The sequence below is a fragment of the Emydura macquarii genome, unplaced genomic scaffold (assembly GCF_026122565.2).
Source record: "Emydura macquarii macquarii isolate MOO-44397 ecotype Brisbane River unplaced genomic scaffold, CSIRO-AGI_Emac_v2 contig_374, whole genome shotgun sequence".
In the NCBI taxonomy this organism is placed as follows: domain Eukaryota; kingdom Metazoa; phylum Chordata; order Testudines; family Chelidae; genus Emydura; species Emydura macquarii.
Genome location: NW_027130511.1, coordinates 6,232,746 through 6,250,643, shown reverse-complemented (window position 1 = coordinate 6,250,643; position 17,898 = coordinate 6,232,746). Strand labels below are relative to the sequence as shown.

The window sequence follows — 17,898 nt, the reverse complement described above, 5'->3', positions numbered from 1 at the left end:
ATGATGTACTTATGAGTATTAAGGTTTTTGTAGTGTCTAGAAGCCCTAGTCATGGGCCAGGACCCCATTGTCGTAGGTGTTGTAAACTTTATTTGTAAGAGCAGGAAGGAGATGAGATGATTTTTAATCTCATATTGTCCCTTAAACAATGGTGCTGCATATCCACACTTGCCATTGGAGCCTTACATAGCTGGGCAGCAAAGTCAATGCTTAATTTGATGTTATATGTATTTCCATGGCAACCTCCTTAGGTCATATATAGACTAAGACCTACAAGGACAGTGGATGGAGAAGGTATTTAGCAAGGTGCACCCAACAAAGAATGTCTTAGTTAATTGCTTTGAGCATGAGAATTCTTATAAGGACCCCATACATTTAAACAATGTTTAGTTGTAGGTAATGTGCAAAGTGTTTATGATCCAGCCAGATTCTTTGCACCTGCCTTCCTAGGCATGCTCCAACACATCTGAGAATTGCACGTCTCCAGGGAAGAAGAAAAAGGTGGAGTCCTTCCAAATGACAAAACCTTCCATCACGAGGAGGTTTCGAGCCCTAACTTGTAAAATATGTGCAATTCACTATCATAAAAATAAAACCATAAGAACTAAAAAGATACAGAAAAGATGCTGCAAACCAGTCATGGAAAGACCTTACACAAGCTGATCTTTCATTAGACACATTCAGTTATCAAGAGGTGTTGCTTCCTCTGATAGCATGGAGGTTTCAGCATGAGAAGAGATGGGTACACAAGTGCATGGGAATTTCTGCATCATTTCCAAATACTTACACATCACATAAACTTCCAGACAACTCTTCAAGGACACTGTTTGATTTATCAATCTGCCTTGGTTTCTGGTCCTTTTTAACTCAGCTTGATCAAATGTCCATGTGAAGATCACACAATTGGTAGTGTCGCTTATGCCTCCTCTGTTCCACCCCCCCAAATACTAATGATCAAGGGGTACAACTATAGATTGGGGAGGTGGGCAGGGGGGAAGTTGATGGGGGGGAAAAAAACTAAATTCAAGGCTACAACTGACATTTTTTCATGTCAAAAGCATAAGAGAACATACTTTTACCAAGGTACATTTCTTCAAAGGATGCTTCCTTCTGATGTAGTAGAGGGAACAATCCTTGACTAAAGGAGGTGGGATACAGTAGATGCACTATATGGCCTTTTTTGCTTTTACACTGTAAACTCTTCAGGAAAAAGATTATATTTATGTGTAGTGTGCAGTATCAAGGATGTTAATAGCATGAAATAAATAATAAATTGGTGTAAAAATAAAGTCTATGCTTTACCCCTGGCTGGAGCCCATGCCAGAGCTTATTCCTTTGTTTTAGTTCCATATGTTTTGCTCCTTCCTTAAAATTATTTTAAAATGTTTTTTCTTTACAGAAAACTAAAAGGAAGAATCAATACTAGGAGCTAAGAACTAGTATGTCAAGTTGATCAGATCAAAGGCAGTGACAACTTAAGCTCAGAAGCCTATAAATTCTAAGAGCTATAATTCCAACAGTAGGTCAGATACTCAGTCCTCCTGGCCCTACTTCCTCTCCCACAAAAAGTAGCTGCCCTACCCCAGCTGTATAACAGGCTAAACATGTTTAAAAAATTCCAGGTTGAGGCATGATTTTTCTTCTTCACTCTGCAACATGGTTAGTAAAAGATAGAATCATAGAAATGTAGGGCTTGAAGGGAGCTTTAGAGGTCATCAAGTCGAGCTTTCATGCAGTGTGGCAGGATCAAGTAAACCTAAACCATCCCTGACAGGTGTTGGTCCAACCTGTTCTTAAAAACTGCTAATGATGGGGATTCCACAACCTTCCTTGGAAACCTGTTCCAGAGCTTAACTACCCTTATAGTAAGAAAGTTTTTTCTAATAGCTAACCTAAAATCTCCCTTGCGGCAGATTAAGCCCATTACTTCTTGTCCGACCTTCAGTGGAAATGGAGAACAACTGATCACCGTCCTCTTTATAACAGCCCTTAATATATATGAAGATTGTTATCAGGTCCCGTCTCAGTCTTCTTTTCTCAAGACTAAACATGCCTAGTTTTTTAAACCTTTCCTCATAGGTTAGGTTTTCTAAACCTTTTATCATTTTTGTTGATCTCCTCTGGACTCTCTCCAATTTGTCCATATCTTTCCTAAAGTGTGGCAGCCAAAACTGGACACAGCTCTCCAGCTGAGGTCTCATCTGTGCTGAGTAGAGTGAGACAACTCCTGTATCTTACATACACTGTTTATACACCCAAGAATGATATTAGCCTTTTTTGCTGTTGCATCAATTGTTGACTCATGTTCAATTTGTGATTCACTATAACCCCAAAATCCTTTTCAGCAGGACTACAACCTAGCCATTTTGTAGTTGTGCATTTGGTTTTTCTTTCCTACATGAAATACTAGCATTTGTCTTTCTTGAATGTCATCTTGTTGATTTCAGACCAAATCTCCAAATTGTTGAAGTCATTTTGAATTCTAATCCTATCCTCTAAAGTGCTTGCAACCCCAATCAGTGTGGTGTCATCTGCACATTTTATAAGCCTACTCTCCCCTCCTTTATCTAAGTTATCAATGAAAATATTGAATAGTTCTGGACCCAGGACTGACCCCGGCAGGACCCCACTAGACACATCCTCCCAGTTTGACAGTGAACCATTAGTAACTACTCTGACTATGGTCTTTTAACCAGTTTTGCACCCACCTTATAGTAATTTCATCTAGACCACATTTCCCTAGTTTTCTTATAAGAATATCATGTGGGACTGTGTCAAGAGCCTTACTTAAATCAAGATATATCACATCTACTGCTTCCCCTCATCCACTAGACCAATGAACCTGTTAAAGAAGGAAATTAGATTGGTTTGGCATAATTTGTTCTTGGCAAATCCATGCTGGCTATTCCTTATAATCTTATTGTCCTGTAGGTGTTTACAAATCAATTGTTTAATAATTTGTTCCAGTATCTTCCCTGGCATCAAAGTTAGCCTGACTGATCTATAATTCCTGGAGTCCTTGTCCTTCCCCTTTTTAAAGACAGGTACTATGTTTGCCCTTCTTTAGTCTTCAGGGTGCTGCCCCATCCTTTAGGAGTTCTCAGCAATAATTGCTCATGGACTCTAAGGCCAGAAGGGACCATTGTGATCATCTAGTCTGACCTCCTGAGCATCGGAATCCACAGAACCTCACCTACCCACTCCTGTAATAGACCCAATACCTCTAGCTGAAGTACTGATGTCCTCAAATCATGATTTAAAGTTGACTTCAAGTTACAGAGACTCCACCATTTATTCTAATTCAAATCAGAAAGTGACCCATGCCACACACTGCAGAGGAAGGTGAAAATCCCCTAGGGTCTCTGCCAATTGGACCTGGGGAAAAATTCCTCCCAAACTCCAAATATGGCAGTCAATTAGACCCTGAGCACGTTGGTGAGATCCATCAGCCATAAACCTAGGAAGGAATTCACTGTAGTAACTCAGAGCCCTCCCCATCTCTAACTATTGAGATATTTGCTACTAGTAGTCATAGATGAACCACATGCCATTGTAGGCAATCTCATCATACCATCCCCTCCATAAACTTTTTATCAAGCTCAGCCTTAAAACCAGTTAGGTTTTTTGCCCCCACTGCTCCCCTTGGAAGGCTGTTCAAGAACTGCATGCCTCTGCTGGTTAGAAACCTTTGTCTAATTTCAAGCCTAAACTTGTTGATGGCCAATTTATATCTATTTGTTCTTGTGCCAACATTGGCCCTTATCTTAAATAACTCCTCTCCCTCCCTGGTATTTATCCCTGTGATGTATTTATAGAGAGCAATCATATCTCCCCTGAGCCTTTGTACGGTTAAGCTAAACAACCCAAGGTCCTTAAGTTTTTCCTTCTTCGTTCCTCTGATCATCCTAGTATCCCTTCTCTGCCCCTGTTCCATTTTGAATGAATCTTTCTTAAACGTGGGATACCAGAACTGCACATAGTATGCCAGATAAAGTCTCATCAGTGCCTGTATAATAGTAATAACACTTTCCTAGCTCTAATGGAAATATCTTGCCTGATTCATCCTAGGATTGCATTAGCCTTTTTAACAGCCATATCACATCCGTGGCTCATATTCATCCTGTGATCAACTAATGCACCCAGGTCTTTTTTCTCCTCTGTTACCTCCAGCTGATATGTCTCCAGTTTATAGCAAAAATTCTTGTTAGTCCCTCAGTGCATGACCTTGCACTTAGCACCATTAAATTTAATCCCATTTCTATATACTCCAGTTTCAAGGTCATCCAAATTTTCTTGCATGATATTCCAGTCCCCTTGGATGATGACTTTGTATCATCTGCAAATTTTATTACCACACTCCCACTTTTTGTGCCAACATCACTAATGAAAATGTTAAATAAGATTGGTACCAAGACAGGTCGCTTAGGAACTCCACTAGTAATGTCCCTCCAACCTGACAGTTCATCTTTCAGTATGACACATTGTAGTCGCCCCTTTAACCAGTTCTTTACCCACTTTTCAATTCTTGTATTAATCCCTAACTTCTCCGATTAAACGAATAATTTCCCATGTGGGACTGTATCAAATGCTTTACTAGAATCCAGGTAGATTAAATCTACTGCATTTCCTTTGTCTAGAAAATCAGTTATCTTCTCAAAGAAAGAGATCAGGTTGGTCTGGCAAACTACCCGTTGTAAAACCATGTCATATTTTATCCTGTTTACCGTTAACCTCGATGTCCTTAATTACTTTCTCCTTCAAAATTTGTTCCAAGACCTTGCATACAACTGAGGTCAAATTAATGGGGCTGAAGTTTCCTGGGTCACTTTTTTCCTCCTTTCTTAAAAATAGGTACAATATTAGTCATTCTCCAGTCATGGGGAATAACTCCCACATTTATAGATTCATTAAAAATCCTTGCTGTTGGGCTTGCAATTTCATCTGCCAGTTCCTTTAATATTCTTGGATGGCGATTATCTGTGCCCCCCGATTTGGTCCCATTAAACTGTTTGAATTTGACTTCCACCTTAGATGTGGGAATTTCTACCTCCATATCCTCATTGCCATTAGCCATCCTGCCACTACCCCTAAGCTTCGCATTACATTTATTAAAAACTGAAGCAAAGTATTAATTTTGGTGTTGGGCCATGCCTAGGTTATCTTTAATCTCAACCCCATCCTCAGTGCTTAGTGGTCCCACTTCTTTCCTTGTATTTTTATTAATATGGCTACAGAACCTTTTATTATTCGTTTGAATTTCCTTTGCAAAGTCCAACTCTGCTTGGCTTTTGGCAGTTCTCATCTATCTATACCGTAGCATTTCAGCGATTCTCCTGTTGGGATAGGTAATCCACTTCCCCAAGAGACAATAGCTAAATCGACAGAAGAATTTTTCACACCTCTGACCTAAGTAGTTAAACCAACCTAATTTTCTAGTATAGACCAAACCATTCTGACCTCCAAGAGATATCTTTCCTTGCTGCTCCATGCCTTCTTCCATTCCTTGTCGGTTTTCTGCTTTTTCTTAGGTCTAGTCTACACTAGCAAATTAGGTCAGTTTAACTATGCTGGTCGAGGTGCAGTTAAACCAACGTAAGTCCCCGTGTAGACAGTGCTAGGTCGATGGAAGAATTACTCCATCAACCTAGGTACCGACTCTTGGGGAGGTGGATTACCTACACCTCCAGGAGAATCCATCATGTCAGCATAGGTGGAGTCTACATTGAAGTGTTACAGTGACGCAGCTATGCCACTGTAGCGTTTTAAGTGCAGACAAGTCCTTAATAACCTGTTTGAAATGCTTGTTCATCCAGTTTGGTCTGCATACCTTGCCTAAGAATTTTTCCTTCTTGCTTAGGATGCAGGGTTCAGATACATTCTGCAATTTTTACTTAAAGTAATTCCAAGCCTCCTCTACATTCAGATCCTTGAGTGCTTCAGCCCAGTCCATTTCCCTAACTACTTCCCTTAATTTTATAAAGTTTGCCCTTTTGAAATTAAGGACTCTTGTTGCAGATCTATCCTGTATTTTTCCAAGTATCGAAGTTAGGCTAACTGATCTTTAATCCCCCATGTCTTTTTTCTTTCCCTTTTTAAAGATAGGTACTATGTTTGCCCTTCTTTAGTCTTCTGGGACTTCATCCATCCTCCAGGAGTTCTCAAAGATAATTGCTAACGGTTCTGAGACTGTTTTCAGCTAGTTCCTTAAGTATGCTAGGATGAATTTCATCAGGCCCTGCTTCCTTGAATACATCGAATTTAACCAAATATTCTTTAACCTGTTCTTTCCCTATTTTGGCTTGCATTCCTTCCCCCTTGTTAACATTAATTGTGTTGAGATGAGAGTGCCTTAGACAGATTTCGAACACAACAGTTTAAAGCAATCCTCCTGCCTTTGATTTTAATGTACTATGCTCTTACTGCAGCCAAGGGGGAGCTCCTTTCTTCTGACACACACGCTATCCTTCACCCCAGCCCTCGGTATGTACTGCATCAGCAAGAACTGCAGCAGGCTCTAGCCTTGAAGCCATTTGTCTGAAGGACACTGAAAAAGAAAACAGCTTGGCACTGTAAGTATGCACACCAATGCAGGCATTTCAGACTTTTGTAGTTATTACCCAGGTTCCCTTATTCCTACCCAGGAGGGAAGGGGATCAGTAGTTGGAACAGTAACAAAAGGCCACAGTATGTGATCTTGCTAAAATCATTTAGACTACCCCTCTGGAAAACTAACAAAGAGTGGGTATACCCTTGCTCCCTTGGTGTTGGGATCCTTAATTAGTCTTAGTAAAGCACTGAGAATTGTGCATGAAATGGCCTTGCTTATAGCAGGACAAAATATTAGTATTACTTCAGTGAGGAGTTTCCGTGCTGGCCCCAGTACCCCACTGAGGTCAACCTCATGGCATTTGGGTTTCAGTACTCCAAGGCCAGAGGCAGTACACACACTAAACTAAAAGGCAGCAGGCACAGTCAAAGACAGGATGCTTAAGTGGTTGTTTGTCCAAAGCGATGAGGAAATACTGCCATAAGCTTCCACCATGGCTGCTTTCTCTGCACATTCCTCCAGTGATGCTGATTATTACCCAGCCTGCAGATAACCCTGAGTCAAGGCTTTGGAATGAGCCTAGCTGCTAGGAGCTGTGTGCTCTGAGTGGAGGGTTACAGTTTAAGCCAAGGTGAAGCTCCTTCCCTCCAGCCAGCTGCTCCCTGCCTTCCTCCCATCCTCAGCTTCATATAGTCACCCCTTCACCTACTTGCAGAAAAGGAGATTTAAACTCCCTCACTTCCAAGAGCTCACATAGGGATCAGTCCCATTGAAAATCTCTCAACCTAACAGTAATCCTGATGAGTTTAGCCTCTACTAATAAACGCCATCCCCTCCCAACTTGCTTCTATGCAAATCCATTTGTAGGTTACTTGAACAATAGCAAAACTGTAATCAGCCCTCCCTTCTGGCAGCCTGCAGGGAGGGAGGGGAGGAGGATGATGACAGTGGGGAATTCTGCTCGGCTCCTTGAAGCTGCACAGACATGTTTTATGTCCCCATTCCAATCCTTTCTGCAGAGGGAGGGGGGAGAGTGTCACATGACTGTCTAGTCCGGGGCCCAGTCAAGTGGAGTTAATTCCATCTGTGTTCACATGCCATGGCATTCCAGTGACGCCTCTCCCAGGGTTTTGCCTCTGCAAAGCAGCCAAGAACAGAGCTGCTGCTGCAGCAAGAAACTGGGGTGGGGTTTCCAGCCTGAACCTTTATTCAGAGCAGAGCTAAACAAAGCAAAGTTCCTTTCTCTTTAGCAAGAAAACAAACCAGCCGGCAGTCTTCGAGCTAGCCAATCCCCCTGACAGCTCCAGGTATTTGCTCACGGAATGTTCACAGCTCGGAAGAAAGCACAGCTCTTCCACTCGCTGTCTTTAAGAGAGGGAAACAATGGGAAAAAACAAGATCAGAATAGGGAAGGAATAGTATTTTCATTCTAAGAAACCATTCTTCACCCAACACAGAGAGTAGCAGCAAACAACTTTCTGAGCTTTCTTGGTTAAAATTAACAGAGAATGTGTTTTAGCTATGCTTGGCTTAAGAGGGAAGGGTCTGATCTGATGCCAACTCAGCTGAAACGTAAGAAGCGTGACCCTCCTCAACCCTGCCCCCATCCCACCTCCTTCAAATAACCTTAGAAGGGCGCAATGGGAAGGCAATCTACACAGCAGCAGGAGGAATGCAATATTACCCAGTCAGCAGGCTTGTATGTGTGTATGAGAGACTCACATTTCTTTGGCTGTTGCAGCCACCATCAACAAAAGAAAGAAATCAAACAAGCTCCATTTCAAAAAGACAGGAAGCTAGCTTGACTGTACAATATAATTACTTTTAAACTAGCTGCCCCCGGGTAATCTAGCCCGTTCAACCAGTCTAAAAATTATCTTGGACAGGCTGGTACCAAGTGTCCCCTTCCACATCTCATCCTCCATCTAAGTGCTCCCCTTTGCTTTTCACTCTCTGTGGACAGGCTGTTGGTGGTTTTTTTAATTCCGTGGATGGCTGACAAGGAGTGGTGGGTTTCTTATCAGAAATGTTAAGTGACATACAGTCTCTCATTATTCTTTTAATGGGGTGAAAGACCAATGTTCCCCAAGAGAGCGTTTGAGTCCTGCTAAACCGTACTTGGAGGGTTAGGAATGTGGGATTAGGCTGCACTGTAACATTCTCATGTCAAACATGTGTAGAGAAAGACACTTTCCTATCTGATAAGATTAGTCATGAAGCAGCCTCACTACAGACATGCAATTTTTCTTTTAAAGACAAATGAGGGAAAAGATTTTGTCTGCAACTGTTTTTATATTACAATACAGACAGATGCATTCCCTTCAAATGTTTTTATTAGTGATTCCAAATGCATGGGTTGAATTAGAATGAAATCTCATTATAAAACGTCCAGAGACCTTGAAAGCAAATCCACTATGTTTATGCAATTTATACCAACACTTGTAATATTTTAAAATATGTATTTCCTTTTATTGTGGAGGGTATAAACCACACCCTCTACTCCTCCAGGGAATGGACATAAGGGTATATGGGCTGTGTTTTTGGTAGAAGATGCATGCTATAATGGGTTCTGATGGCTGAAAGCCAAGGGGAAAGCTGTTCTACTTCAAAAATAGCCTTATAAGAGTCGACATTACATTGACAGTTCAATACTCTACTGAAAATCTACATGATGTGTCACTTTGGCACAGGGAGGCGGTTGCTTAGGCACAACACAAACCACCCTACTATGAATGGAGAATGGCTGCATACCAGTAAAAAGAAAATGGCAAAAAGTGGACAGGAAAGCTGCAAACCAACCAGTGCTTAATTTGTAATGAATAAGTGCTGGGGCTCAAGCAATTTTTTCCATTCATAACTGATGCAGCAAGCCCCAAGGCGGTGGGGTTATGAACTGACAAGCCTAGAGGTGTCGGGGCTCAGCCCTGGCACAAATTAAGACTGAAACCAACCATTACATAGTAGTACGGTTGTGAATCTCAGACCTCCAAAGAGAAAAAGCCCTTTCCTTGAGGTTAAGAAAATTCTGCAGTTACAAGACACCTAAAGAGGTAAAGTCAATCTCTGTTCAGTGACTACTGCATGTTTTCAAAGGTATGTTGGCAGCCAGTCTGAGTTTAAAGAGACTGTCATTTCAAAACAAAGGCAGACATGACCAGTTTGGGGCTAAAATACTGAGTGAAGCTGGGATCATGTTTGTGTGCATAACACTGCTAAAAAAAATCAGCACAAAGATAAAAAGATTTGTTTTAAATAAGACTTTCCAGGGTTGCTAAGATCACAGCTCTTAATCAAACAGTGCATCATTTTAACATATATAACCCATCTCCTTTGCTACAACTGTATTAAGTTTTTTTTAAACATATAAATCTCTAGCTAAGAAAAATATGTCAAGGTTTTAAAAAATATCCCCTGCCATGCATATTCTGTCCCATTTCTTAGCAACTAAGGATCCAAAGCTGCTTAAGGAAATGGCCAAAATAATCTATTCTTGAAAAGCTATTTGCAAAAAACTTTAAATACTTCCCCGCTTAAATGAAAAAAAGAGATAAGAAAAATGAACACCTAGAGAAATAAATGAGTACATAATATTTATTAATACAAATTCCAGCAAAGATTAGTTTTTAACTCAAGTAACTGACAAATCTTAGGGGCAAAATGACACTACAAAATACATAAATCAACTGAATGTCTTCAACTGAAATCCCCCCCAAAAAAGATTACAGCTTGTTTGTCAGCTGCTGTGGACATCTTCAGAAAGAGAAAAGCTGATGCAAGGGATCAAAAAAAATGCAGGCTAATATGCCCAGACTGGCTGCTTAATGGATCACAGTAAAAGAAAAGGTCACATGATTACCAAAACAAAAAACAAAAAACCACCCTCCATACAACAAATGCCCTTTAGCTATGGTTAACTTTAATTAACTGCAGTATTACAATTCACTTCAAGCTTATTTTCCATAGATGTCCACTGTCTCTCACCTTTCCCTTGTCTGTTAAAAATCAGATTGGCAGTCCTTGAAAACTGATTGTTGTTTAAAAAAATACTAAATAATAACAAAAGCTTTTGGAGAATACTAAGTGATAGTTCCTTTCAATTACCTAAATCCACCAAAACATAACTTTCTATAATTGATGACTGATTGCAGTATTACAAGGTTTGCCCTACTTATATATCTATTTAAATCAGGATATTCAAGTTGCTATCACATGATTAAATGCTGAATAGCCAACAGTGTTTTCTGTTTTAATGGCAGTTACAATCCTCCACACATTAATATTATGTTATTCTTATTATGTGTTAAACAGAAACTTCATGCATTTGCAGTAGGGAAAGACCATGTTGGATAGTCAATAAAATCATTCTAATCCCTCTATCTCTGACTGGGGAATAAAATCCTATGTGAGAACTCCATGTTTAAATATATACACTTAAAATAGAATCAATATAAATCCACACTTTTAAAAAATGTGTAGTTTGTATTCAATAGTTAACTCAGCACCTTCTGTTGTGCATTTAGCCCAAGTTAATTATCTCAGAACAATAAATCAGGAGATACATAAGCAACAATACAACACTTGGTAGAAGATTTAAAAAAATATAAGGCCATTTTCTTAAAACATGAGTATAATAATACCAAGGGATGAGTCTCATAGCAGGTAGGAAAGGAAACAACAAAGTAGCAGGAGACTAGCTATAAAAAAGAGTAAGGATCCATAATGCACACAAAAAGCCCATAGACTTAAGGCTTCCACCTTTTCATTTATCACTTCTACCAGGAATAGAAACCAAGTTTACTATTAGCAGCAACTAGATACAAGGCCAAATACCAACTAGACTTTTTAAAAATGCCTCTTCACATCATGGTGCTTTTTCCAGGGTCCCCAACATTCAATGCAACGTTGCTCATAATCTATGACACAATGCCCTAGAGACACCTCTCTATTCTGTTAATGATACTGCAAAGGGACTTATGCTGATGTTTTTGTTTAAGGTTTTTTACCCTTCCTCACATTTGCCTCACAAAAGAGGACAAAGTTCACACTAGGTTTGTTTGCATTTTCTAGTCAGTAAGAGGCCTGTGTATTTACTTTGCCTTTTGACCACCTAATAGGTATTCCACTGCCCCCCATCTCCAGAAAATGCAAATGTCACTTAAAAAAGTTAATTAGATGAACAATCACATTTGTTCATTGCTAGTAAGAATAGATTTTAATGCAATGCAGTTAGTAATAGTTCTCCACTAGAGGAGGTGGGGGAAGGGGACACCACAAACCCAGAACTGCTTACCAAATATAGTTTTCACTTAAGAATGTTTATTAAAAAAATAAAAATCCAGTTAGTAGAGGTGTTAGTTATAATCAAGTGCAGCACAAACTGCATAAATTATTAGCTGCCAGTAGTCCTTTTTGTGCTGAGCTCAATTACATAGTCGTGCATTATCCAGAGTCCATTATCAGTGCAAGCTTCAATGAACACTTTTTAATTGACTAAAGTTATTAGCCACAATGCTGGACTTTTGCATAAAAGTGGGTTGAATCTTTCTAAGATATCAATCCTCATTAAATTGTACATGCAAAGGATGCATCTTGTGTAAAAAACACTATTTGCAGCTGGAAAGCTTTAGGGGGGAAATGAGATGCAGAAACAGTAAACAGAAAATGCTTAGTCAGCAACTGTTACTGCAACATTAAAGGTGAAATGTAAACAGGCACAGAGCCAAGAACTAGATAGGTTTGATAACATCATCATCATACATATACGCCAGGGTGTGTGTACAAATGCCACAATTATCAGAATGAAATGCAAGTTTTTGGATTAATAGACTTTTTAAAAGGCAACATGTTTTGCATCTGTTGCCCAAGCTCTGAGAAAAATAAAACTTGCTACTCAGGAAGTATTAATATCAATTGAATTTATTACAATTTACTAAGCTCCAAGGCACATTACAGTGTTCTGTTAACTACAGAAATGTATAAAGGACAAACAGAGCATGTTTTCCATGTACAGCATTTTGCTCTACTGTTCAAAAGCATCCGTGCATCAATAAAGCAAAAACAAAAAACACATGAAGATTAAAAACGTTCAGATCAATAGAAACAAACTGAAACATTTTCCTTACAAACTTGCAACAAAAAACACCCCCCCCCCAAACCACCCCCACTGTTTTGCAAACAAAAAACAAAAAAAGAAATAAAGTGAAAGACTAACACTCAGGGCTTGTAAAACATAAGCTGTCACCATTTTTGTAGCAATTTTTTTTAGGCATCAACACTGGCCTTGGCAAAAAAAAAAAATAAAAAAAATTTTTTTTTTTTGTATTTTTTGTGTTTTTTCTTCTTTCAAGAAGTGCATACATTTACAAAAATACACACCAGCAGCAGGTAATCGCTAAGGGCTTATTAACTTTGTACCTAGCCAACACACTGCCAAAGAAATGAGAACAGGTATATGTAGTAACCAAACAATAGTATATTCTGTTTAACAAAAACCAGCTCTATCCTTCAAATGAAGAAGAGTACATACCTTTGTTTCAAAATATAGAAACATACGACGAAAATAATGTCTATACATAAGACTAACTTTTGCAGTTTGTTATATTCACAATTCTACATCTTCAGGAGGCTGAAGGAATTTGATTTCCTATCTTTAAGGGTCTCTCTCCTTTTTCACTTTAACGTCCCCAGCTAAAATGGTAGCGATCTCGCCCTGCATAAATGCCCAAGGCACATTGGAACCTACTAGGGGGCATTTCTCTCCACTGGGGCAATAGACCTCGCCGGTTGCCCCTTGGGCCTTGATGCTTTCTCTGGAACAAGGGAAGCAGAACTTGTGACTGGGCACAGATGGACACTGAACAAAGTGGGTGTCCTCCAAGCGTTCGTGGCAAATGGTGCAGCACAGGGGCCCGCTGTTGGCCATAGGGGAATCTGGAATGTTTTGGGGGTGCACTTGGTCCATACCAGGGTGGGCATTAGGGGGAGGCGGGGCCACCTGCAGGTTCATGTCCCCATTGCGGGAAGCCAAGCGACGCTGGCCTGGCACCGAGGCAGGAGACACCGGGCTGCTGCTGTTCCTGCGGGTGGACGTGGTGGAGTGAACCGAGCTGCCGTCCTTGGGCGAGTGGGCATTGCCCAGTGTGTCGGCCACCGACATGAGCGCGGCCATGGGGGACTGTCCGTTCTGAGGGGCCGACTCGGGCGGGGTGGTCCGGTTGGAGTGAGGCCCCAGAGGCGGCGGAGGTGGGGGCGGGGGCCCTGCTCCATGCACAGCCCCGAAGCCCCCAGCCGACATGGTGAGTTTAAGCGCTTCGCTCTGGCTGGCCATCCACTGCTGCCGCTGCTGCTCGTCACTCAGCTTCAGAGCCCCCTCGGCCGAGTCCGAGGGCTCCGGGGACGCCTTCCTCTTGCGCATTCCCCCGCCGCCACCGCCTCCCCCGGGCCCCCTCGAGGCGGCCCCGGCCCCCTGGGCCCCGCCGACTCCGGCACCCCCCCGGGGCAGGCTCACCAGGGCAGTGGGGAGCATGGGGCAGCTGGCGTCCAGATAGGGCTGGGGCAGCATGTCCGCGCCCACCATCTCCTTGAAGAAGCGCACAGACTCAGGCAGCAGGTCGCCCAGGAGCCGCCAGTCGCCGGAGCCGTGTTTCTTCTCGTACTCCAGGTACTTGAAGCCGGAGGAAAGGCCGCGGCCGAAGTCCTTCATGCAGTCCTGGTACATCTGCTTAGCCACCCCCGAGGCGCTGGAGAAGACAGTGCCTGACCCGCTCGGGTACTCAATGAACAGCTTCAGCTCATAGTCCATGCCGGGCTTGGAGACTGCATCGAAGGCGAAGACGCGGCCGAGAAGCGCATGGTCCTTCTTGAAGCGGACCTCGTACGGGGTGCAGCCGGCCAGGGTGAGCAGCGTGTCCCGCACGATCTTGGGTTTGCTGGCCCACTCCTCCGCCCGGTTCCGCAGGCTCTCGCTCAGCTCTGCCAGCGCCTCCGCATTGCGCTGCTTCTCCTTTAGCTCCCGCTCCTGATCGCTGCTGGACACCGAGCCGGGTCGCTTGCCACAGGCCTCGGAGGACGAGCCGCTGCCACCCCCACCGCCGCAGGTGCCCCCTTGGGAGGAGGCGGAGGAAACTGGGGGTCCCCCGCCGCGGCCGCTCAGCGCCCCGTGCGGCGGAGGCAGCGCCACGCCAGAAGCCGTGGGGCCGTTGAGTAGGGTCTGTGGAAGCAGGTTGGGCGGCACGTTCATCTGGGCCCCGCCAGCTCCTGGTGGGAGGCCGGACACGAGCCCCCCGTGTGCCCCGCGGCGGGAGGAGGAGGAAGAGGAGGATGAGTTGGGGCTCTGGCGGTTCAACTCCGGCGGGCCGTCCTCAGGCGGCTTGGGGAAACCATTGGGGCCGCCCAGCCCGTTGGGCAGGCGGGCAGAGTGGCTGCTGCCGAGGCTTCCTGGGGGCGGCGGATATTCAAAGCGACTGCGCTGCTCGGCTGCAGCTGCACTGAGTCCGTAGCGGTCCAGGCTGGACTGGGGAAGCCCGGCAGAGGCTGCTTTGGAGGAGGCGTCCACATGGTTGAGCTGTTGTTGGGCCGCCGCCGCCGCTTCTTTGGCGGAGAGCGGCACAGCCTTGACCCCGACAGGAGGTGGGGGGCCTGGGGAACGGCCGTCCTGGAAGCAGCCGTGCGCCCGCTTCAGCTGCCGGGCCGTCTCGATCACAAATTCAATGCGGTCGGCACCCTCGTAGTTCACGCAGCCCCGGCACACCGGCTCAGTAAAGTCCCAGATCATGGCCCAGGGCATGCGGGGCAGGTCGCACAGGTAGCATGACTGCCTCCGAGACGAGGACACCTGCGCAGCGGACATGGTGGTGCTGGCTGTTGGAGCTGCCTGCCTACTGCTGCGGAAGGGGGGGTTAGAGGGGGGTATCGCTGCGTCTTCCACCCCCTACTGGTACTGAAACGGGGTGGGGGGGCTCTCAGATCTGGTGGTATTGCTCTATTGGGCAGGGGATCGTCTAGCTTTTCACTCACTTTTGCTTCTGGACGGGGCTTCTTCTACCTGGTGCTGACACTGATGCCCCTGTGAGGTGGGGGGGTCGCTTCTACTTCTCCGATGGGGGTGGGGGGTCGCCTTCTAGCCGCTTCTGTTTCCCTGCGCTGTCTTGCTCTCCGCTGCTCCTCCTCCGGGAGAGGAGGGAGTGCACAGTGGAAGATGGGGGGGTCCCCTTCTACTTGCAGCTGCTGCCTTACGAACTCGAATTCAGCTACCTGCTGATCCGCTGGTTAGGGAAGAGACCACACGGAGCTGTCCGGTCCCGGGTGCCCTAGCGGCTTTCCCAAGTGCTAGGAGCACAAGATGAGGGAGCAGCCCGAGGGCAGCCGCGGCGATTCCTCACGGCGGCAGCAGCATGGCGAGCGGCGCCGCCTGCTCCTCACTCACATCCTCGATCACTCCTCGGAATTCGAATTTGGAATCCTGAGTGTCACTGTGTGCTACTCTGCGTTCCAAGCCCGGCTCTCTCTCTCTCTGCCCCTCCTCCCCCTGCTCTCCCCCCCTCTCTTTTCCTCCCTCCTTCTCTCTCCCCAGCTCGGAGGGAGTCGGATGCCACCTGGGTGGAGCCCTCACGTCACCGCCATGCTCTCTCCTCTTCCCCCTCCCCCTCTGCAGTTCCCCTTTCGAGCACTGACCAGCTTCTTCCCCCTCCCCCCACTTCCTCTGTCTATGGACCTGGAGCCCACTTGTTGGCGCGGAAATTGCGCATGCTCGGCATTCTGCCCGTTTCCTCCCTTCTTGTGTGTACAACAGCTGAAGCCATGCAAGTTACCGCTGGAAATGAAAGAGAGAGACATACCAAAGGCTATGTTTGGAAACTTAAACACGAGATCGCTCCCTCTCCCCCCTCCCTCCCCTCCCCCGGTCCCATGGCAGATTCTCCAAAACGAAAACGCAGCCAGGAAGCACATGCAGAATAATAAGTTTTTTTTCCTGGCTGGGCTTTCTAAGTTCAAATGTCTCGTTTGCAGTTTAGCTACGAATCGTTCAGTTTAGCCTCTTCGACAGTTGCATAGCTTCCTGCCACCAAGTCCTTGGGTGGGTTTTACACGCACTTCGGCTGTTAAAGCAAGCGTGCAAGGGGTCCCAAACCAACGAATCTTCATGATCTGGTTTCGTTTTTTCAATGATCCCGGTGATAGAATGACACAATTTCAATAATCCCATGAATACATAAAGTGTTCTTCCACTTTTGTTTTGTTTAAATCAGCCATATTTGTTGTTTAAGGCTGGATTGAGAAACATTGCGCTGTGCATTGCTCAGGGGTGTAAGAGTCCAAGTAGGTGAGTAATCGGTGTGATATCATCTCACTAATGCTAAAGGACATAGGATTTCCGCAGTGCTGTGAGAATTAAAGGCTTTCCGGGTTTTTTTTTAATAGCCCGTATACGTTTGCATTAAAGTAGTAACAAGCATAATATTCAAAGCAGCCTCAGTTAATGCAAATTAGTTGTGGGTTTATTTGACTAACAGAAAAAAAATCTTATTTTCTAGACTGCGATTCTGAAACTTGAAGGTTCCTTTCCCCCTCCCCCTCCCTGTTGTGCACGGCAGTGCCCATGCTCAGAAGGAGGGGCTGTGGATAACCCATTTTTATTCTCACTGCAGTCAGTTTCTGTTTTTGCAAAAACTGAAATTGCTGTCCACTCCCAAAGAATAATAAACTTTCACTGCTGGGACTTGATTACTAAGAAACCTGCAAGTATTCCTCTGCATACTGCAAATAGCATTGCGTCACTCACACATATTCCAGCTCATACAATGTAACTAGCTACCCAGTGTGAGTCAACGTTCATCAGGGAAACTATTGTTACAGTCAGCGAAGTTGCAGGATATTACAGCTGGTTATGTTGGATAACCCATTACTTTATATTAATATTTATTCAGCTCTCTCCTTTATTGAGCAAAAACATTGAAAAATTGCTATTTGATTTTTCTCTCTGTCCTGTAAAGGCAGCATAATGCCACATTTTCCTTATATAGACACACCAGTATATATACAGTGTTAACAATTTACCGCTTTATACCTTGATTATAACAATAGCTATATAATCAATCAATTTATATTGTACTCTGTTAATCTTTCACACTTTGGTGATGTTATTTTTTCAACTAAACATATTCCCTTCAAATCAGCAGTACTTCTCAATTCACTATCTAATTGTCTAAAACATCTCATTGTATCTGGTGATAATCTATAAACAAGGCAAAGCTAATTTGATATTTATATTACTTTATATTTTTAAAGAGAAAGCTTGAAGAAATGCACACAATAAAGGTTGCAGAAGTAGCATGAGCAGATAAAATACAAGA

General features: G+C 43.9%; 1 protein-coding gene across 1 annotated transcript; it reads right to left on the bottom strand.

The window, feature by feature from the left end:
- Positions 1–12,445: 12,445 nt before the first annotated feature.
- On the bottom strand, positions 12,446–15,569 carry IRF2BPL (interferon regulatory factor 2 binding protein like). The gene has a single exon (XM_067532754.1). It carries the CDS (start codon positions 15,393–15,395, stop codon positions 13,197–13,199), a length of 2,199 nt encoding a protein of 732 aa, XP_067388855.1. The 5' UTR covers positions 15,396–15,569; the 3' UTR covers positions 12,446–13,196.
- Positions 15,570–17,898: the final 2,329 nt, after the last annotated feature.

Bases quoted from the DNA above. Each gene is read 5' to 3' on its own strand.
- IRF2BPL (XM_067532754.1), bottom strand. From the start codon at position 15,395: ATGTCCGCTGCGCAGGTGTCCTCGTCTCGGAGGCAGTCATGCTACCTG.